General features: G+C 39.6%; 1 protein-coding gene across 3 annotated transcripts in view; it reads right to left on the bottom strand.

Annotated features, from left to right (window-relative positions):
- Positions 1-23,062, bottom strand: part of CELF2 (CUGBP Elav-like family member 2) — a 236,303-nt gene that overhangs the window by 108,031 nt on the left and 105,210 nt on the right. For all 3 annotated transcript variants that reach the window (XM_062491711.1, XM_062491709.1, XM_062491710.1), the window contains exon 2: positions 16,952-17,148. In XM_062491711.1, coding sequence (XP_062347695.1) covers positions 16,952-17,148 — 197 coding nt within the window. The remainder of the gene's footprint in view (positions 1-16,951; positions 17,149-23,062) is intronic.

Genomic DNA, 23,062 nt, shown 5'->3' on the forward strand with positions numbered 1-23,062 from the left:
GACTTCTGCATTACTCACTTTTGCATTTTGTATGCCATAAAGATAAACTATAATGTAGAGCAAAATTATTTCTGGAACAGCATATTGCACATTTTCACTATAAAGCATATCATAAGCTTTGACACAGAGATAACTAAGCGATTACTTGTCAACCTCCTCTCATTCCATCAGTCTTAAAAATTAGGATAAAAAAGCTTTTCATGTGCAACAACAGGCTACATATTAGTCCTGCAGAGTTATAAAAAATGTGGAACTAAGTATCAGACAAGCCCAATTTAAAATGATGAAACACTTCTGAATTCTAAAACAATTAAGCTAATTTACAACACATGGTTTGACACACTGGAAGTTTTAATCCTTTTATTTTCCTTTTTAAAATAGGGGACATTTTTTCATGCTAGTCATAAATTAGTACAATCAAGACTTATTTCGGTTTTTTTTTCTCTGAATACTCTTCAAGAGCAATTGTTACACCTCCTAAAGAGGTTCATGGAAGATTCATATTTTACCTGGGAAGAGATACACAGAAGTAAATTGCAGAGTTAGGAAAGGCAAACCATGACTATAACTAAAGAAGAGCATCATCTCTTTTTCTGTGCCTTTTCAGTGATGCTGTGCTGCAAATTTACTCCTTTTTCACTGCCAGGTCCCTCATTTCTGGTTGTAAATCAGGTATCCTGGGGTGCTCTGGAGATTAATCAGATGAGGACTGCAGTTTTCTCCTCTGCCCTTTGTGATGGGTCCTCCCAGAAAACACATGCATCTTGAATATTTCTGATCCCTCTAGGGATGAGATTTAAACAAACACTGACACTGGCAATGCAGCCCTGATTGATCATGGTGCTAAAAAGTCATTATGTGTGTTTCAATATCCACTCAGTTATTACCAGTCTTTTAAGACAAAGAGAAAACTGGAAAAACTCTTTTTCTTTTACTGTAAGGCAATGTTAGTGATTGCTCAAAACCTACGCTGAATACTCTGGCTCCTTTCTTACAGAATATTGACATTTAAAGGATAAAACATAAAAGATACAGGGAATTCACAACACTTTCAAGGCTTTCCCTTTTGCAACACACATGGACAATGGATTTAAAATTAAAGTTCTGTTTCTCTACACTTAAGGGTATTAATATTTTAATACTACTGCATCTGTGAATGAAGACATTCAAAAAGCCATTATGTTTTCAACTTAGGTTAATAATAAGGCTATTTTTCCACCCACTCTCTGGCACAGCTGTAATGTTCTTGGCCTCAAGTGGGAGGCAATGTGGAACAAGGATTAGCAAGATGGATGATATACAACATACAGTGCCAGTTCATATAAAATATTACTAGATTGGAAATGACTGTTTACTGTCTCAGTGATTATATGATCACTTTTTTTCCTTCCAAAGAACATACAGGATGTGGTGCTCCTCTATGCCAATAAAGCTTAGTGCGTAGCACCTGGGTAATGACAAATTAATTTTTGAGCTAAGCCTGATGATGGGGTCAGCCAAAATCCTAGGCAGAGTTTATCCCCAGTACTATTTTACATGACAGAAAATGCGTCCCTCCACTTCATCAATATTAGCACAGAAGAGAGATTATACAACAGAAAATAAATAAAATTGGGGGACCAAAATACCAAAAAAATGTTAGGACTCTGTGTGTTTACAGTACAATAATAAAACATTTAATCTCTGGGTTGGGAGGGAGGGAGGGGGGTAAGAGTTGGAAAGAGTATCCTATGATCCACTTCCAAATAAATTTGGACAAAACTTTTAGGAATGCACTAAACAGAACAAGCATAGATTTGGCAGACAACAGGCTGGATGAACCAGCAGGGTTTTTTTCATTCAAGTTAGGTTTACAAACCTGAGACTTTTGCATCCTGGAACTCAAAATCTCTCACCTGATCTAGAGACCAACTCTTTTTGACAAAGGCCACAGTGGCTCAACCATGGGCAGCTAGGGATGCTGAGCCCTGGATCCTGGCATGTTCCTGTACAGCCTTACCACAAACCAGAAACGTGGGTCAAGTGTTATGTCTGATCCAGTCATAAAACTTCTTTAACTGCAAAGTCAACACCAGTTGTTTAAATACCTAGTGCTCAGAAATTCCCATCCTTTGGACTACTGGCCACAGCCACTGCCAAAATATCAGCAATACTTCAGAGTTGAAAAATGGTTTTTTAAATAATTTTAGTGAGAGAGCTCTTTCACATGAAGGACTAACAAAAGTGTTTCTAAACGGCAAAATCATTTCTCGTCCCCTAAGCAAAGATCCTCTGAAAGCTGTGTGCACAACATAAACCACCTCCATTTTCATGTGGTTTATTGATTTAATAAAGCATATAAATGGGCTTATATAATTATTCTACCAGCTGCTGATGATCTAGATTCACTGAACAAACTATTCCCACAAAATATTTTCATTGAAATTAATCTTAATGTTCACTCCTCCTTCCCCCACAAGCCAAGACTGAGGCACTTTGAAATGCACATTAGCTACTTCAATAAATAAGTGAGCAATTCTTGGTTTTCTTAATCACGCGGGGCATAAGTGGATGATCTCTTTGCATGCCCTGGATGATGAAAAAGACATTAAGTATTAGGATTTTTCCTGTCTGGGTAGCCCTGTGAGAGCAAGCCAAGAGTTTGCAGGCTTGCTCTCCCTATCATTTCCAAAGCATCAGAGTTTCCATGAGCAGTGCCCCTCCCAGTCAGGCCACCAAAGCCTCAGCTCTGGATGCCCCAGCTTTTTTTTTTTTTGCTGGGCTTTGTTCTAATACTGGGAGCAACTGCCAAAAGTCTGAAAGTTTGCTCCTTTGACACACTTGATCTGTCAAGTGTAGAAGAAATGCTGTTAGATGAGAAGAAAGAAAAAAAAAGCGAGAAGTAGGCACATTCCCTTCTCCTACTCGCTCTCTAATGATCTTTGTGCTATTTTCTTTTAATTCTTATTTAAAATTTCAGCCCTTCACAGTAAGATCAGCAAGAACAGACCTTTGCTTCACCAAAGATGCACAAAGCCCTTTTGTTGAGGACATGAGTCCAAAACAGTGGCGTCTGGGCCGTGCAGCTCTCAGTGCAGGCACACTGTCAATACTTTTTGTTCAGCTCTGCCATCAGTGTTTCAGGACAAAGATCATTCTACCAATCTGTTTGTACAGCATATTGTACAATCTGTTACGTGCATCTGCAATACAAACAGTAAATGATAATAAGAGCATGTGGACAAGGCTGGAGCCCCAGATTTTGGGTGCCTTTGTTATCTGTGGCTCATGGACCCTTGTCTGCAGCTGCACTTTTGACTTGCTGCATGAACACAACGTACCATGGGCACTGGCTATGAGACCTAAATACTGCCTATTCCTTATTAAAAATACCCAAATTGTGTTTTCCCCCCGCTTCCTCCTATTTTCAGGGAGTAATTCAAAAGTTAAAACCATGACCATACCAATGGGAATGAGACAACAAATTACCTTTGTAATATCCTTCTCAAATACAAAACAAAACCATGAAACTTAAGGAGGAAGAGGAACAGCTCATTCCAGATGTTACCTAACGAATGTCCAATCATGAACACTACATACAAATGTATGAGACAAAATGCCTACTCTTAAACAGGCTGTTCCCCAAAATCATATCTGACTACAACAGTAATAATGTTTCTTATCCTTACAAAATATTTGTCTTTTTTTTTTTTTTTTGAAGATAGCAAACTCTGCTCACATTTCTGAATAGAACGTGGCACTCTGCTCCTTGCAGCACAGATTGCCACACTGCTGCTTTACATGCTGATTTCTCTTTTGTGAACTGAGACCTTGAATACTTTCACGGGGAAAAAGCAGATCAATGATTTTTTAAGAGAGCTAAACAATTCCGTGTAATGAACATCAGTTAACACGGGCAATTACTCTTTCTTCCCCAAAACAACGCCACAAAAACAAAGAGGAGATTGTAACTCCTTTGAATGGCATGTGCCTCACTGACTGTACCAGAATGCCACCCGCATGCAGAAATACGGGTGGGTGAAGTTCAGGAGTGACAAGTGGCTTGTTAAAATATAAGATGCGTAGGTGAATAAAAACTTTTGCCATTTGATTCAGCCAACAATAAAGAAAGTTGTTGTAGAAACTATTCTACTGTTTCCCAATTTTCATAAAAGATTAGTTCAAACCCTCTTTCTTTGTTGCTTTTGTTGCTGAATGAATGGAGAATAAAAGGGTTTTTTTCTAGTTTCATGTATTAGATTTTTAGAGAATGCATGTGAAAGGAAAATGAAATAATATCAAACATAAAGGAGACACAGGCTTCAATGGGAATTTTGACATTCAAAAATATTCTGCAAAAACATCCAATATATCACATTTTCTCCTTAATGGTTAAAACATAAGTGTTGGAAAACTATGGCTTTTTTTTATCCCTGGTTTGAAGCATGTCTCTGGCTATGTCCCTGCGTTTCCACGCATCTGAGTTTTCTGTTTATATCATATGGATATGTAAATGCAGCTCATTTGCATTTCTGCTTTCATGTAGGAAGTCACACAAAATACCTCTCTGGATCTCATTGTGGCACATCCGTATAATGTGAGAGTGAGAGTCTTGCATTAATAACAGCATTAAAAATACCACCAGGATTATTCAATGAAATCCCTCTGCCATCACTGCTGTTGTTTGTGGAAGGTTTCCAAACTCCAGCAGATCACCCTGAGCTCCTGGTGAACACCCAGATAATGCTCAGTTCCATCTCTGGTGCAGCCATGACCCAAACCAGGTACACTCAAGATGGGAAGGACACCCATGCCAAAATCACACCTCCCTTAGACACTTAGAAAACCACTGGTAAGAGGAATCTCCATACAGAGCCTTGTTAAAAGGCTCAGAGATTCCATGCTCTGTAAACAAACCAATGTTCTCAGCTTCCAGCCTGTTCCTGTTCAGCAAAGCAATGAAAGAAATGCCTTAATTTTAATCACTTGCTGAAGTCATCAGGACTGTGTGCTTAGTTGAGCAGGGGTCTTTATGAGCCAAATATTATTCTTAGTAATAAGGAGACCTGGCAATACACTAGATGGAGCTTTTGATAGTAAGCAACATTAATTCAATTAAATCCTCTTACAGTGCACACTCTCCAGCTAATGCAGTTTACAGTGAAAATTTCTCTGGCACTCATTTAAATATAATTGCTGCATTTATCTTGTCATGAGGAAATTTCTGAAGGTTACTTGTACTGTGCATGTGTAAACCTACAAGCTACAGTGACCTTTAGTTTTGGGATTTCTTTTTAACTACTTAAACTGCAGCATCTAAATGATGATGATGATGATGATAATAATAATAATAATAATAATAATAATAATAATAATAATAGTCATAGTCATAGTAATAGTAATAATTTCCTACTTCCACACAGCACCTTTCAACTCAATATATGTCCAAGTGAGAACCAGCAAGTAACTCAGCGCAGAAAGGCATCACATTCTAACTGGGAAGGAAAGCTAAAACTGTTAGAAACAAAATGGCTGGGAGATGACACATTTGGAAACCTGAATTTTCATAGAGAGTTCTGCACAGTCCTTCTGAAAAACATGAAGGTGTTCTCCATGGAGACAACTTCATATTTACCTCTCATACACAAGCTTGCATTAATAATAATCACTATGGGGAACTTGAGCACCACACATTGGCATAATTTTCTGTCTGAATCAGAAAAGAGGTTCACATCCACTGATCCAATATACTGGTTTTGGTGACAGTCCCAGCCCTTTTCCTATAGGTAGCTACTGTAAAGCACTGTCAATCGCTTACAAAACTGGTAAAAGGGAGGTGTCAGCCAAAAAAAACCCAGCAAACAGCTCAAAACCCACTCAAACACAAAGTAAAACTTCAGTGTGTGTGTGCACAACTACCCATAAATTGAAAGTCTCAAGAGTTTAATGAAATATGGGAAGGACGATTGTAGAGATAGGAAAACTGCTGAACATGATGGAAAAGAGCATTTTGGAAAGCCCTGCCTATCTACAGTGAATATTGCAGGCCTTTGTCTTGAGCCCTTCCTTGACAGTTCTATCATAAGCTCTACTTCCTGTCTTTCTCTCACGATGGGAAGCATGCTCAAGTTAAAGATCTATCCAACCTTACCCTTTGAAATAGAGAAGAGAGTAATTTTGGGTTACTCTGCACCAAGCAAAGAATAACCAAGCAATGCACACTGAAGTGCTGACAGCCATGGGAGGTGGGAAATACCAAATATAAAGGGGGAAAAAAGAACTTCTGAGGCCACTCAGTCTCTGTCCTGAGCTCAGCACTGCAAAAGGATACCCTGCTGTCTACATTTTTCTTCTCTTTATGCATGGGCAGGTGTTTGGAAGAGTGGGAAAGATTTGACAAAAGGTTATTTGGCCACCAAGGCTCATCAAGACTTCTTTTTCTTTTTATTTTTTAGTATTAAACAAAAAGAGGGACCAAGGACTCTGCTTTCCCCATTTCCATCCTCCTGCTCAGACTCAGATGCCTGTCACATTAAGAAACTTCAAGCGATTTTGTTCAGCTCTTATGGCACACAATAGGAGACGTTCAAGGGAGAACGTGGGACTGCAAAGCATTTTAAAACTCTTAAATAAAATGTGGGCTACAGGAGGCTGTCATTCAGAAGCAACATTTTCCCTTCCACTGAGAGTTCCCCCACACTCTGGTGAAGTGAATTAAAATTGACACTGAGAAAAATCTAATTGAGCCAGAGACAACACAACACTTTTCACTACAGAAACTCAAGTCCTGGTGGAATTACTTGGGTTAATATAGTCCATTTTAAATCTACAATGATTTTTATATCCCATGATCTGCAAATAATAAAGGAAGATTGTTGTTTAAGACTCATTGTATTAATTAGGGGAAGCATAGAAAGAGTGAGAGCTGATGCCTTTGGGTCTGCTCCACACTTGTTTTCTAACTGCAGTTCTCATCAGATCCGATTAATATGTGAATAAACTAATGCAGATCTCACCTGGGCAGTGTTAACATAACAAAATTTTTGTGTCAACCAGCTCAGGGATTCATGCACTGAAAATGAAGGGAGCAGATTTGATTTAGGCAAAATGACACCAGCACAGAGAGGACATTATTCTCTGCCTGCTCAAAGTGACTCAAAATTTTTGGGAAAATTCCCCCCAGGCCTCTGTATCTCAATTCTTCCAGCTGGTAAAAATGGAGTGATGCTATTTGTCTCCCTTTGCAAAACACTTGGAGATGTCTGGCTGAAGCAGCAGCCCTGCTCCTTACAGTGCCACGCTCATCCTTGCAGCAAAAAGTTTCCTGCAGTACATTATATTAATCTACTCCCTATTGTGGTACAGCTCCCTAAAATTGCAGTTGAAGGCATGACATCTTGAGCTAAGAGGAGAGTTTAATTATTGTTTGAAACATAAATTTTCCCAATTCAGTTGGGTGAATAAGAGACACGGTTTATTAGAAAACATCTTCCACCTCTTTACAGCTCTTCTTAGTCTTCTAAAAGAATGCCTGAATTGGATGCAGTAGTTATTTTAAATTAAAACCACAAGGTAGTAGACACTACTGAAGTTTTCTCTTCCACAAATAATAATGAATTTATGCACCACAGAGTTTAATCTGCAGAGTGAAAGTCTTAACGTCCCACTTAAAACTGCATACTCATGGGCATAGATTAGACAGTAATTAGGTTCAGTGAGAAACTGAAAAGATCTACTGGAAACATTCAAATCTAATTTATTCACTGGCTTGTCTCAGCGTGCTTTTATAAGCAATTAGAAAGACACAGATTCCTGAAAATGCATTCTTTCCCAAGACAGATGGACCAGGAGATTTATATGGCATACACAGCCTTCCACCCACAGCTCACTGGCTTGAGTTAAGCTCAAACCAGGCTTAGAAGCCACTACCAGACTTTATCCTTAGGGAGCTATTTGCTATTCTTTTGAAATATGCTGATGGTTACAGTGCACTGTGAAATCAATGTCTTAAAAAAAGAGTAATACTACAGCTGGCAAAGCACATCCTTTTGTAGCATCTGTATCACTGAAGTCTGACACTGAGGGTGTTGTGGGTCCTGCCAGACCCAAAACAAGCCCAAATCTGCCCTCTTGCTATCCTGCTCCCACAAAGGAAAAAAAAACCAAAAAAAAAAAAAAAAAAACAGGGAACAGGGTGACAAGGTCTGGTGCAGGGAAGATGGAAACAATGAAACAGTAATTTATTTACACTGCTATATATGCTATACATATCTGCTTTAAATGCATTTCAAAATTATAAAGAATAGCAGACATCCTTTCAAGGCCCTCCTGGGGATTAAATTTCATGTTAAGAACTAGCAAAATTGATGACATATTTATGCTAAAATGTTTTATGTGGTCTTTAGCTTTTTATTGTGACCCTTTATTGTAATATTTATGTCTCTCACATCATCTCAGCAGTGACAGAAATTCTTACTGCCTTGGAGTCTCTCCTTCTGTCTTTTAATGAAGACTCTTCTTATACTGTGGGTTTTAAGTTTAGGCTGTTATTTATTTGTGCATATATGTGCACAAACCCTTTTTTAGTGGGGTGAAAGGAACAGAAGATAAAAGCGATAAAACAAAGTTTTTGCAGTGGAAATGAGAGATTTGGAAGCTGCAGTACACCCAAAATCCATGCTCACAAGGCTGCTTCCCAATGACACTTCATTTTTGGTACTGCTTTGTTGTCAAATGTTTTCTTCCTTTGAGATCTTTGCCAAAGTGTGTTAGGATTTCAGGCCACCCCACATCCTTTGCAAAATCTCCTCATGTGATAGGAACAAATGATCTTGATATTAGAACTGAACAGAATAAGAAGCACTACATAACAAGAGAAGGGTTGTGTGGTTTGTTTTGAAGCCATTGTCTAACAAAAACTCTCATAATTTTTTATGTGATTAACAGATAAATAGTGCATGTTTATCAATGTAATAGAAAATTGGAAGAGGAAAGATTTCAGCACCACAATGTCATAAAATGGTTGAATCTTATTGATGTGAGCTTTAATATGCCACTAAAGAAGCTGGATACCATAAATATCAAACTGACAGTTTCTGGCGCTTTTATAGATGTATATATTTTAAATGTAAGCAGCAAGCTTGAGAATACTTAAAACATGCCTGTGTTTCATACATGAGTATTATATCTATTGATTAATTCCTGCGTGCAAGTGTGTGCATGACTTGACTTAGATTTTTCCACGCATTACAGTTTTCTGCCTTTAAGATTATATATTTGAGAAACTGAGGTTTGGCATATTATTCACATTCAACAAAGCAATTTGATTAGTTGCTTTTTTTCAATTTTACTGAAAGTTCAGGCTGTTTTAACTGCCTGCCTATGTGGCTTTTTTCCCCAACAAAGTGATATCATTACAAACAACAGATTATCCATTTATATTTTATGAACATTTGTGACTCTTTTTTAAAGTTGTTCTAAAATATTCTAAAAATAAATGCTGGGTGATGTGCTGAAACTGTCAACATTATAGCATGCCTGAAGTAAGTTCAAAACTCCTTTATCAAACACCCCTTTCCTGAACTTGGCTTTCCCCCAAGTGTTTATCAGACATGAACATTAGAAAGAACTACAACTGGAATATGAAGTCCTGCTCTTCTCATGGCTGGTCTGTACATGGATTTTCTATCAATTTAAAAAGATTCATTGCATTTTTTCATCATAGATGTAATTAATAATGTGCTTATACAGTCTTAGTTCAATTTTTAAAATTCATATGCAGTTGTAAATCATAGTTAAGCTGCTATGAAACTGCCACCAATGAGCCCCAAAGTGATCTACTTTAATCCCTTAGAGATGTGTTATTTTTATTAACTTCTTACAGCAATACCTAGAGTCCTCATTTCTGGACCAAGCTCCCACTGTGATAAATACCATAAAAACGGGGAGGGAAAAGATGCCTAAAAAAAAAATAGCTTCATTCTGCTCCAGTCATTCATGCACTGTATACAGGAATTTTAGAAACAAGGCTAAAGACAGATTTCTGTGCTGCCTCTATATTTAAATGCCACAACTAAAAAAATCCTCTACCCAACTCTTCCCCCAGTCCTCTAGTCTTCCCATTTTGCAACCACAGCCCCTTGCTCCTGTTACAGTGTCTTCACAAATATCTTTCACTACTTCTGCTCGGTCTGATTGGGTTGGGTTTGCTGTGATAATTTTTGCTATCAAAGGGGCTGACTTTCTTGCCATTGTCAATGAGGGGAGCATACAAGTGAGACTGATTTATATGGGCAACAGGTTTGCAGTCAAGTACACAATGAGATGTTATCCTGATCTGCTCCCTCTCTTCAAAGCAATAAAAAAATATCAGGGGACACCAATCTTAAGCCCTCCTCATGCTGGACGTAGCAAAGTCACTGACAGCTTGGCACCTTTTGCTGTTTATGGGGTGAAACTACACTTGGACACAGGGAGCAGTCGTGTCACGTCCTGTTACAGATGGATTATTTCAAAACACTAAATAGAAGCAAGCAAAAAGAAAGTTTCTTTTGGAACTCTTCTCACTGCTTCTTCTGGAAGTCATTCTCTGCTCTAAAAGTGGAGGAAGAAAGTTTGACATGATTTTTTTCTGTTGTCCTGCTGTTCCTCAGTCTTAAGTCTATGCTGTGCAGTCCCTGGGTTTAATATTAATTCAAAGAGCTTATCTATTCCTGCCTTTGGTATGCACTTAAACATACTGCAGAAACTTCGATTGTATCCCCTTAGAACTTTGGCCAATGCCCAGTCCTGTATTCTTCCTCAGATTTTCCCCTTGTAGCTTTCTTGTAAGCCAATGTTTGAAGCCCTTTACAAGTTAACCTTCAAAGACCTTTCACCGTGGCTCAACCCTTCCTGACTTCATACAAAATCATGCTGCTCTTCTCTGGACCTCTGCCCTTTTCTATAGAATGTTACTAAATATTGGTAACTGTAGTTTAAACACGATTTTAAAAAATCCTTCTTGATGTGGTACAGTATTTCCTTGAAGGCTCTATTCAATGCTTCCATTTATACAGCTTCGCATTTTCTGTGCCTTTTTGACCACACTGATACAAAACATCATCTCAGTCCTATTATGATATCTGCACTCTTTGAATCCTCTCCTGCTCTCAAATCTTTGAAAAATACACTCATTCAACACATGTGTTCACTCAAAATAAAATGTACTCTTCTGGCTCACGGTTCATTTTACCCAGTAGAATCTCTTTGTGTTTGATTGTTTTCTCCAGGTTATCAGGGGGCTTCTCCCCCATCTAGTCCCTTCTGCATGATCCAAAAAGTTGGATAACAAGTTGTTGGTTCATTCTGCCAAAGCCATTTACATAGAGAGTGAAAAAGTATTGATCTCCAATAACAGTCCCTGCTGCTCTCCAATCATCATCCCCTATCTTCCCCTGGCCCGTGACCTTTCCCCATTCTAATCTGCCCTCGATCATCTACCCAGATCTCTTTCCCATTTGGAAATGGGCCCTTCTCTGCTTCACCAGCAACTGCATGGATTAGTCTCCTGTGTGACACTGTGTGAAATGCCCCTGGGAAATCAGCTTGACTATATAGATGATTTCACACCTGTCCAGTTTCACAGAAACTTCTTGAAAAACTCCATCAGATTTGTCGAGTAAGAATTACCTTTTCTAAAAATCAGCTCACATTTGGAATATATTCTATAATGCTATTTACAACCTATTTAAAATTATAGATTTAAGATTCCTTAAAGTTGAAATTTAAATGCCCTACAGTCAGAAACTTCAAGTTATAAGCTCAATTTCAGCATTCGCTCTTCTACCCCATTGTACTTGTTTTTAATGACATATGGCTTATACCAGTCTTTGTTGTGTGAAACTTCTTATAGTGGACAATGCACCTGCTAAAAAGTAACATGCAAGACACTTTTAAACACATTGCAGCAAAAGATTTCAAGTCTGCATAGTAACAAAATATCTGTCAGCCATCATCACCAAAATTTAGTCTTAACACACACATGCACGATGGCTGTGGGCACATGTCCTGCCATTTCAACTGCAAATGTGCTCATGGTGCAACTCCTCTGATCTCAAAAGCTAAACACACTTCACACAGGCCTGTGAGAGCTTTAAAAACAAAGAATAAGACCCAAAGCACAGAGAAACCCTGACTCCTGGAGTTCTGTCTGAAGGGAGCTTTTAAAGAGTATCTAAAACAGTTTTGCCAAACACAATGTATTGAAACTGCCTGAAGGAGCAGAGGATGCAACTAGCTGTGTGGTGCCACAGAGGCAGTCAAGGAAGAAGGAGCAGCTGGTCTTTGCTGCAGGTTAGGACACTCAGGATGGCCATGTGTGACAAACTGAGTGCCACAGCTCTGCTGCTGTGCAGGACTGTCCAAGATCCCTTTTTTCCTACTGTACTGGGCACTGTGAAAGGGACCTGCTGGAGCAGAGGAATCATCCTCCCTGCCTGCACCAGACTATTTTGGAAGGGCTAAAATGAGGCTGAAATGCTGCTCAAGCAAGCCAGGTAACTTCTGCCTCCTAGATACATCTCTCTCTATACATATGTAACTATATATCCCTATATGCCTCCTTGCCCACCTGGCCTCTCCTGTATGCAGCAGATGAATGCCTCATTATCAGATTCCTTTGCTTGCTTCCCAGTAGACTTAAATTACCATGTTAAATAGGATAATAATAATAAACAGTGGCCTTTAACTGCAGCACATCCTTGTTCACCCAGCAGCCTCCCTCTAATCTGATAAAGGATCTGTAAAAGGCTGCAACCAAACACGGAGTCAGTTGTTACACTGACTGTCAGGTGCCTCTCCCTGCTTTCTGCAGTGTGGATTCCCATGGCAGTGCAAAGAGATTCAGGCTCAAAAAGCTGGTTTAGGTGACCTTGATGTCTACAAAAATTATCAGGTATTGAAACAGAGGCAAGATGCCAAAAGGACATAGTGGATCTGGCCCAAGACACTTCTGCTGCATTTCAAAAGGTAAAAGTAGCTCTGTGCCATCTGCTTGCTTCAGCACTTGGACTTCAAAACCAAAGTAGCCAAGGAAATCTTTCCAGCTTAGGAAAACAGTAGGGAGGAAGAGAGATCTTGATGGCAGTATATGTTGCCTTCACACAGAGTTTGCTGCATTTGAGGTATTAGAGAAGCTCTTTTTAACAACTACCCTGGAAAAAAAGTAATCTATCCACCCAGAATAAATCATATAAAGGGAGCAAGCTGGATTGGAAACAGAGAGGGCTGATCTGCCCAGACTTTGAATCCCCTTAGCCCCCAGAAGCCAAAAGTGCCATTTATTTGAGTGGTAAAGATTTTCCTGCCGTGTTAATTAATTAATTAATTAAGTTATTTATTATTTTTACCTAATCCCCTGAATTCCTCTTGCTGCAGAAAGAGGAAAAAGCCTCACCAAAAGAAAAACAAACAAACAAACAAACAAACAAACAAACAAAAAAAAACCACCACCAAAAACCAAAAAAACCCAGGAGATAAAAATAAAGTCAAATTACTTGGCTGAGCTTTTTCACAGATCCAAGAGAAGCAGAGAAATGCAAGCACTGGAAAGGATGAGGAATTTCCTAGAATGCAGCCATTCTTGAAGCTCCCAATTAATAAAGCCAAGCTTCAACGTTTGCAGTAGTATCAATATATCTGTGGAATTAAGATGGCTTTCCTCTGGTTTTCCAGAGTGAAGTAAACTTGGCTTTCTACCTGTCCTCTTCCAGCCTCAGCTTTGCAGAGCTGGCAAGCAATATAAAAGAGGAGGAAAGACATGAACTAGGCCGTCTGTCGTTGGAGGGTATGAAAGACAGTCTGAATAACAGCAGGAGAGAGAGAAGCAGCCGATGGTTATTTTTGACAGAATTGGGAGAGACTCAGATTGCAGCTTCATAAACAGTTCATCAGAGAAAAACTCGGTCCAAATTAGAGGAGCCCCTTTGGCCAAGCTCACAGAAATACACAACCCTTGTCTGAGAAGAGAGAAATCTTTCAAAAATCAAAATGCTTTTCTTTAAAGAGCAAAACCTAACTGCTTCCCCCTGTGTGATGTAGTAACACCAACTTGCATTCCTGTTATTGCAACTCATGGCTTGCAGCATATTCAGAAAAAAACTTTTGTGTGACACCAGGCTGTGAATGTTCTGCCTGACACACAATCCCAACCAAGCAATGAAATGAGAAATGGACTTTGTTTACCTCACCCAATCATGAGGTCCCCTTGATGGACAATCCTACAAAACTGGAGGTGATACAAAGGGTCGGCAGGCAGAAAAACCCTGGCACAATGTAAAACCACCCAGCTCAAATTAATTAAAAATGGGGTTTTTTCTTGTGTGGGTCTTTACACAGAAGAGGAACATGGAATTTCACTCCCCCTCAGACACATGATTTTTGGTGTTGTCCTGTACAGTGCCAGGACTTGGACTTCATGATCCTTGTGGGTTCCTTCCAGCTCAGGATATTCTGTGATTCTGTGATGTCCAAACAAAAAGTAAAAACTCAAGTTTCTTTTTCAAATGCAAATTAGCTAGTATAGGTGAAGTATTTCTCAGCATTGTGATGAAAATGAGACTGTAGGATGTTTCTCAGGGCAATTTATCAGTTTGTTTGTTTCTAGCATTCTTAACAATCTCTTAGCAGAATCCTTTGTGCAACTGGATTAAGAAAAATAAAGATCATTCCTAGTCAAGAGATATCCACAAAAACTCAAGAGGTTTCTAGCAACCTTGCTGGCAGGTTCAGCCAGGAGGAAGGATAGAGACAGCATGGAGATACACTCCTCCAAAGCTTCTGAGTGAAAAGCTGACCACCAGAGGAGCTTGCTCCTGGTGCCAGAGAAAAGTAAGTCTGAAGGTTATTCTGCCTGTCTTCAGGATTAATTTCATTTACTCATTAATTAACACATAATGCCTGAAGTGGCAAGCATAATCTCTGCATGGCTGAAAAGAGTCCAAGCAAAAAAGCATCCCCAAAACCCAGCCACCTTGCAAAAAGAATACTGTATATGGGGACTACAAACATTAATAATTAGTCTACAATGATTTGCATGGTCTATGCTTCATCCTTATGCCTTCCAGCTGCCTGATGGACAGGTACAGTGATTCCCAGAAATGGGTATCAATGGGTTTCTTCTGTCTAACCACAATATCATTCTCACTTCATTTGCTGCTTAGTGGGAAGGCATTGCTGTGACCCAGGAATCAGCTCCTTCCAAATGGATAAGTCTTGAAGATAAGCATTTTAGTGGTTTAAACTAAGGAGGAGTTTGCTCATCCATAGCAGCCTGGACTGCAGAAAATCCAGCTGTTTGACCTCTTAATGCTCTCCTATCCAGCATTACAAGAAAAAGATATTTGGTGAGTGCTCTGTGCCAGCACAGTAGAGGGGTACATACTACAATACATCAATCCTGGGAAATGGGGAGGAAGGGTGGGCTGGAAGCAGGACTACAATGTAACACTGCAACCAGAAATACTTTCTGCTTCTGAATCACCGAATCATGCAATGCTTTAGGCTGGAATGGACCTTAAAGAGCAACTAGTTCCAACCCTCTTGCCATGGACAAGAACACTTTTCACTACAGCAGGTTGTTCACACAACATAGCCTTGAATACTTCCAGGGACGGAGAAGGGGAAAGAGTTATTTGGTACAGACACTTGATTAGCAGGAAGGTACAGTGAGCTGGACCCTCTCCCTGACACTGGTGTGAGACCAATGCACCAAGTCTTTTAACCAGAAGTGAGAGATGCAAGCAACCCAAAATAAACCATGGTCACTCAAAGCACCTGACTGCTTAAACTGGGCAGCAAAAAGGAGGCGCTGAGAGGATCCTCTGCCCAGTACAAGGGCAAGGGAGATATGCTGAGCCTTGGCAGTGCTTCGCCCAAAAGCTCAGGAGCAGCTGAGGCTGTGCTGTGTGCTCCCACAACAACAGCCACCTCTCATCTCCAACAAGGGCTGTTTTTGTACTGTTAACATTGCTGCGAGCCCACAAAATCATTCTGTGATATTCTCCATGGCATGTGTGCTCTGAAGGTTTTTAGAGTGGCAGGAGTGTAGTAAGAAGGAATAACTGTCTAGCAACCTTACAGCCAGGGACACATGCACATTGAGTTCTGCCTCTGAGCAACCCTAATTATTTTTAATGGTAGCAATGCTTTCATGTACCAAACCTGAATGACAATATACAGCTAGGTAGGGAGGAAAATACATTCTGTGAAACAAAGTACTCAGTTTACATACAAGTACGTGTCACACTTAAACAGCTATAATGCACAAAACTCTCACATGCTTAAATAAGCCCAGATATATATATAGTGAAAGGAAGCAATACAGTCAGGGACAAATACTTTACACGTGCACAGAAAAAATGCAGGAAGGAAAACTAACCCTTTCATTTAGAACAATATCAGTGCCAAAAATCAATCCTTTAACATGACTGCAGAAAATAAATCAGATTTTGGAAAAAGGATAGGATAGACTATTTGTAATTTTTATTGTTTCTGCAGCAATGATGTGGCAAGATCCCACCACTATAATTTTTCCCTTTTGCATCCTTAAAATAATTTCCACCTGGGGTGCAGAGAGAGGAAACGAAAGGAAATAGAAAATTATATTTTTCATGAGCTAATCCTGGGAAGCAACTGCTCAGGTTTCCACATTTTTGGCAATGATAATTTAAACAAGGAGAGCAATTATTCTTATTTTTTGAAGTTGGAATGAATGCTTCCAGATAACAGACAATTAAACTTCAGTTTAAGAAGAGGAGGAAGGCAATATCCAATAGGATTCAGAAGTCCTCTCCTCTTAGGACTGCTGCATAGCTCAACACAGCATACAACAAAACAGAGAGCCCAGATGAAAACCTCTTTGGAAATGCTGAGGGCAAGAGAGATCATCGGGAAAACAAGCAAACTGAAAGCAAAGAGAGCATAACTACTGTACCTTTACTTTGGGGAGGATTCTGACTTCTGTCTCGGAGAACATTAATCTGGTAGACAGCTCCATAAGGCTCAAAAAGTTCTTTTAATTCTTTTTCTGACCACGAACGGGGAATCTGTCCAACAAACATCTTAATGGCATCTGGGTCTGGTTGGTCTGAATGATCCAAAGCTCCATTCATCTTGTTAGCTGTGCCGTTACTAGAAAGTGGAAAAGGAGATTAAAAAGAAAAGACAAGTTAGGAGACTACGCATTTTTCATGTGCACTAGATGCAGAGGATGATGTCAATTGGCACAAAGCAGAAAAAAAAATCAGCATTTAATTAATAGCATAAGTATAATGAACAAAAACCAATGCTATTACATTCTTCATTGAGTCTATTTTTTTCTGCAAGTTGCTGCTTAATGTCATTATATAAGATGAGAGCGGCACAACACAACCCGGGACTTCTGCATTTTAAAACATAGGATAGTGGCAAATAAGTGCAGGTTTCTCTCCATGGCTGCTGTAAACAGAACTGCAGTGAATTCTCACTAAACTGGCTACTGGCAGAAACAAGGCAGTGCGTGTGTCTGTGTGTGTGTGTTTTGTAATAAAGTCACATGAAAGGAGTATGAAACACTTGGCAATCTGTCAGATGACTAATGCAAGATGCCAGCGATGAATCTGCAGATTGTGTGAAGCATCCATGTGTGTATCAAATTAGTATGATATTGCCTAGAATGGAAAACACTCCAGCTATGTGGCTGGTTGCTGCCGATTAGTTGCCTACGCTCTTTAAAAAGGAAAAGCAGTCTGGAGAGACCCAGTTTAAAGCACATTGTTTATTGCTGCCATAAGAAAAGAAAAGGAAAAAAAAAGCACAATTCAAAAAGAGACAGCAGTGGCAAAACTGCCTACTTTGTTGTGGAAATTAAAATGCTGCTTCAAAAAGTTTTTTTCTGCTGCAAAAGGAGATCAAATTTTGAACACTTTCACCCCCTGTAAATTCTTAGCGTATCTGATCTCCAGATGTACATCCTACATCCAAGTTCAAAACAAGCACACTTTTGCAGGGAAAAAGAACTTCGGAACAAAAAATTATCTGATCTGGGAGACAAATGACAGATCCCGATTAAGAAGGATTTGTACTCACAGAAAAGAAATAATTTTAAATACTGAACAAAAGTAAAAATACATCACTCTGTCCTCCTTCCTCCCTCTTGCATTACTGATAATTAAGGACAGTAGTTTCAACTAATTACTGGCTAGAAAATCCAGAAGTGCTGATGATTTTTGGATGTTTCAGTTTCAAGAAAGAGCACTAATGATGCATGAATTTTCAAGCATCCCCCCATCTTTCCACCAGGGAGAGGGGGCAAATGGCCTGTATGCAGCAATGTCAGAAGCTGATCATGGCAGAATTCAGGCATTTCAGAACCACCTGCCACTTTCAAAAAACTTGGCTTTAATTAGAATTTCTCCATTTGATGATTGTTCAGGAGTGAATGCCCACCGGAGGACTTGGAAGAGCTCAGAATCTGCACAACCAGATGAAAATCATATTTTACATGTGAAAAAAAGAAAAAATCCAAGAATGGTGAGAAGAAAACAGCCCTGTGCAATTCCCCTGTCTCACAGCTATAACCTGTGTGAAGACAAAGTATTTAGTTTCATGTGTTTCATTTCCTTGAAAGCATAATTCACATTAATATGCCTGTATTAACTTTAGCACTTTCCCTACTTACGGAAGGGAAGGAGAAAGTTCTATTAAAGGCACATTTTATACCACCAGCAAGAAGTTTGATTATCCCTTGTGAAGTGCTTTCAACACGGATCAGCAGACAAGAGCATTTATCACACTCATAAATGGCTAAAATTCCTATCTATTTTAGCAGGAATCTTGCCTGAGTGAGAGACTCTAGGATTTGGTCCAAACTTTTACATTGCATTTCATGTACAAATATCTTGTCTTGCAAACGCTCTCCATTTTGTATAAGTTCTGCAGGTCACAAGTTCACCTGCAGAAATTGTGACTTCTCCAGGCCTTAGAAACTGCATTTCCATACAAAGACAACACTTAAGCCAAACCAAGCCAACCATCCAACCAACCACCCCCTTAACATTGCCAAGAAACAGAAAAACCATGACTGACTCACTTGAGTCCCACTTCATGGGAACAACTTTCAAGACTTTCATGGAGCAGTAGGCACCTACATGACACTTAAACCTCTTGAAAATCACTGCATTATTTCTTCTCAATTCCCATTCTTTTATGTAAAACCCAATCTGTCAAACAACCTCCCTACTAGGGGGGTTGAAAAATCCCTGACCCAGAGCTTAAAATAACTGGGGAAAATGCTTACATGTTATTTTGAAAGAAAAGGTAGAAGTTGAGTTAAGCTCCCAGCTCTGCCCTGGGCTTGGTCAACTATTTTCTTTCATAAATTGGCTTGACTTTTCACTTCATTTATTCTCTGTGTTGTTTGTATTGAGTTCAGTTTTAAATTATGCCCTTCATCTGTTCACTCTGTTGGATCCCTTCTTTAAGAAATCCATACACAATTGCTACTTCAGCCGAAAATTACAGCTAGGGTCATGTTTAATAAAGAATAACAAGTTTATTCCTTGGCTTTTTCCTTTACCAAAACCACCTTTACCACTAAGAGCCCCACAATTTCCATTGCTAATCAGCCAATTTTTTAGGAAACCACAAAGCCAAACACTAATACCTGTTTTCTTAGGTTAATTGCCCTATTAGCATCAAGTTCTTGCTTTTAGCTAAAGGTTTAGGCACAGGCCAAGCTCTCTTCTAATTGCACAAAATGTTTAAGCCCTTTCTTTATTTTGTTGGGACTGAAGTTGAATTACATTGATCATATTCTTTAAATGCTTTATTGGCTGAAGATGGCTAGAAGCTCTCACTCAAGGCATAGGTGCCATACACTGATGCAAAGCTCCAGGGGACAGGTTTTGTCACTCACTGCCTGCATTAACTTGAGTAAGTCATTAAAACTTCTCCAAACTAAATTCCACCATCCATTGACAGCTCTGTCAATCTACTAACTCCTGCAGAGTTAGGGGAAAACCAAGCATAATTTAGGCTTTTCTTTAAAATACTCTTCTATCACAACATAGGGACTTGACTGAGCTGCCAACATTCTGGCGGTTCGACAGACAAGTTCAGGCCACAGAGAGAGCACTAATTTCTTCAAACACAGCTGGGCTCCTTCCTAAAATTCACTTCCTTTGATTTCAGTGCAAACCCAGGCTCTCAGACACCTGAGAGCAGGAATCCAAGTCTCACTGTTGGGATTTTCAGGAGTCATGAACTGTTGCAGCAATGACACTTGCAATAGTATCCTCACCCAGCTTTGGCAGCTGGCGTAGGACTAGAGCCAATGCAGACAAAATGAACAAGTGAACAGAACAGCAGAGAGATAACAATGGGGAAAAACACCTATTTTATAGATTCTGTGGATCTGATCTCTGCAGTGCAGTTGAAGGCTCCACAGAGGAACAAAATTATATACCACACCTGCCTGATAGTTCAGTTGTCACAGAGCTTGTTGGGCCCATACAAAACCCAGCCAAATATGCTTGATCCTTTGCAAATGATCTCTTCTAAAGATAAATTCCCTTTTCTTCTCCCAGCTTTCATCTTCACCCAATGGACATTACTGCTCTGCACTAAGACCTCTTGACTGCTAACAGCTGTAGGGCTTTTACTAATTTCTCTTTGCCAACACAGTGGCTCTCAGAGGATCTGCCTTCTTCCTTCCCCCATCTCCCCTTCTCCTGTACTCAAGAAGTAAGACAAAAGAGAAACTACATGTAAAACTTTCCAGAAAGAAGCAAAGCAATCCTTGTGAAAGCTTAGGACTATTTCTTGAAAGCACAATTGTACAGAGATAGCTGAGTCTAGGGGACACTAATGAGAATGGGATCCCTTGGCACCTACTATCAGTAATGATGACATACGTTAAAAAAAAAGACTCAAATGATGAGATACATAAAAAAATAAACCAAAAAAAAAACCCCCAAAAAACACACACACAAAAAAAACAACCCCCAAAAAAACCAAACCAAAAAATCCCCTCAACATTAGATTATGTGGCTTGCTGGCTCTACACCGTAGCAATCCTTCCCTCCATGGCCAATTTAGCCCACTGGATCAGGGGTGACCCAGCACATCATCTTCACTGACAAGGTGTCATCTGTATCACAGAGAGCAGCCTGAGGGCAGAGATTAAGACACTGAGATGCTGGCTGCTTGTGGTTGCTGCCAGAGCATCCGCTCCCTCATTTTGTGCCAATTTTTCTTCTAATAACCTAACTACCATTCCATCATTTCAACAAGCTGACAGGGCCACTCTTGAGGAGCTAGAGATTGTTTTAATATCCCTGATGCTTCAGCAGGGGAACCGGAAAAACCTAGTAGATGCCCTCTTGGTCTCCCCCATTCATATCTTTAATTACTGCAGGACTGCTAAAAGTGAACTGCCCACTCAGGACAGAGACATAGCCTTCAGAAACAATGTCTGAATCAAAACAGACTCTTAAATTCATCACTGTTAAGAGCTTTGGCATTAATCCACGTTCATTGCCATTAATGATCCCAGTGTCAAGTCGGGTGCTGAAAAACAGCTGTTAACGGGGACCAAATGGATTTACATGACACCTGTTTGTCAAATCTGTTTTTCTACCTAACCAGAATCTTCACACTGTTCTTTTTGGTTAACTCATATTGCAACCTTCACCCTATTATTGTGGTTTTACCATTTTTGCTGAGGATTTCCCTTTTTCATGTTCCATGGTATAAAATATTTGAATTCCCTCTAAGAGCCAACAGAACATGACAACAAACAAGTTCCAAGTGTAATGACAACTAAATCCAACCCAGTGGAGAGGTATTTACAGGCACCAAGGTTTTACAGTAATAAAGCATTTACATCTGAGCTGTGGCATCACTCTCAGGATAGCACACAAACTGACAAAAGGGACAACACCCGTTTGAAGGCTTCCGACTGCTGTCAAGAGAGACAGCCAAGCATCACCTTACTGTACTCCAAAGATCATAATTGCTGGTTTACGAGCAAATTTTATCTAGAAGGACCCAAAAGGGCTTTATAAACTCATTGTTTAGAGAGGAATGACTTCATCGTAAGGTGACAGACGGCAGCTGTTTAATGACATGGAGCATTATCGCACAACAATTTCAGCCAGGAAGGGCAGAACAATACTGTACCCAATTGAAAACTGCAGGGGGCTGCAATTTATAGACACAGAAGGTAATTACCTTCATTGGATTTTGGCCAGCAAAACAAGGGCCAGAACCTCTGACAAACAGAAAAAGAAGCTGTGCAATATTTTTAAGCTGTAAATGACCAGGTCCCTGTGTTTCGGGGAGAAAAAGTCATCTCCAGTTGCTTTCTGGCCCATCAGCATTTTCTCAGCACACTGGCTCAAAAGCAGCTCAAAGGAAAAATGATGTTTCAATGTTTCAAAAATCATTAACTGCTTTCTGCTGTAGTGTGCTTTAGTTTTTGGCAGAACTATTAGACTCTAATAACACTTATAATTATTATTAAGTAACACATATCCTAAACAGCAATTGCTAAATGACCCTGACATCATGCTCAATGAAAAAAACCTCATATGGCAGGACATTCAGTCCTACATAGGCAGTAAAGTCTACAAAATAATTATCTCCAGGCTTCCCTGCACCCATCAGCAGGGCTAACAACTGAGCAGCTGTAAGACTTGCAATCCATCTTACAGCCCCATAAAGACTTTAACAAAGAGATGAGCAATTCTTCATCCACCCAGCAGAGAGCAACCGCACTTGCACTCTCATACACACATGAATTAAATGAAAATCCAATGGCTTTTAATACCTGACATACAATGCTCAGATTTCATTCTTCTCGGTAGCTAATAATACTCAAGTGTAAGCACTCAGTGGTAAATGCAAAGATGTTTTTCCTTGTGTTGCCTCCACACTGGCAGAAATTATCTCTAAAAGTGTGGTTTTTCTTAAGACAATGAGTTACTTTTTTACTGCCCTGATAATTTAAAATCCACAGTTATTTTTCTGGTGAAATCACAGATTTCTTGTAGCTCAGCTTTGCTAA

The sequence above is a fragment of the Cinclus cinclus genome, chromosome 4 (assembly GCF_963662255.1).
Source record: "Cinclus cinclus chromosome 4, bCinCin1.1, whole genome shotgun sequence".
In the NCBI taxonomy this organism is placed as follows: domain Eukaryota; kingdom Metazoa; phylum Chordata; class Aves; order Passeriformes; family Cinclidae; genus Cinclus; species Cinclus cinclus.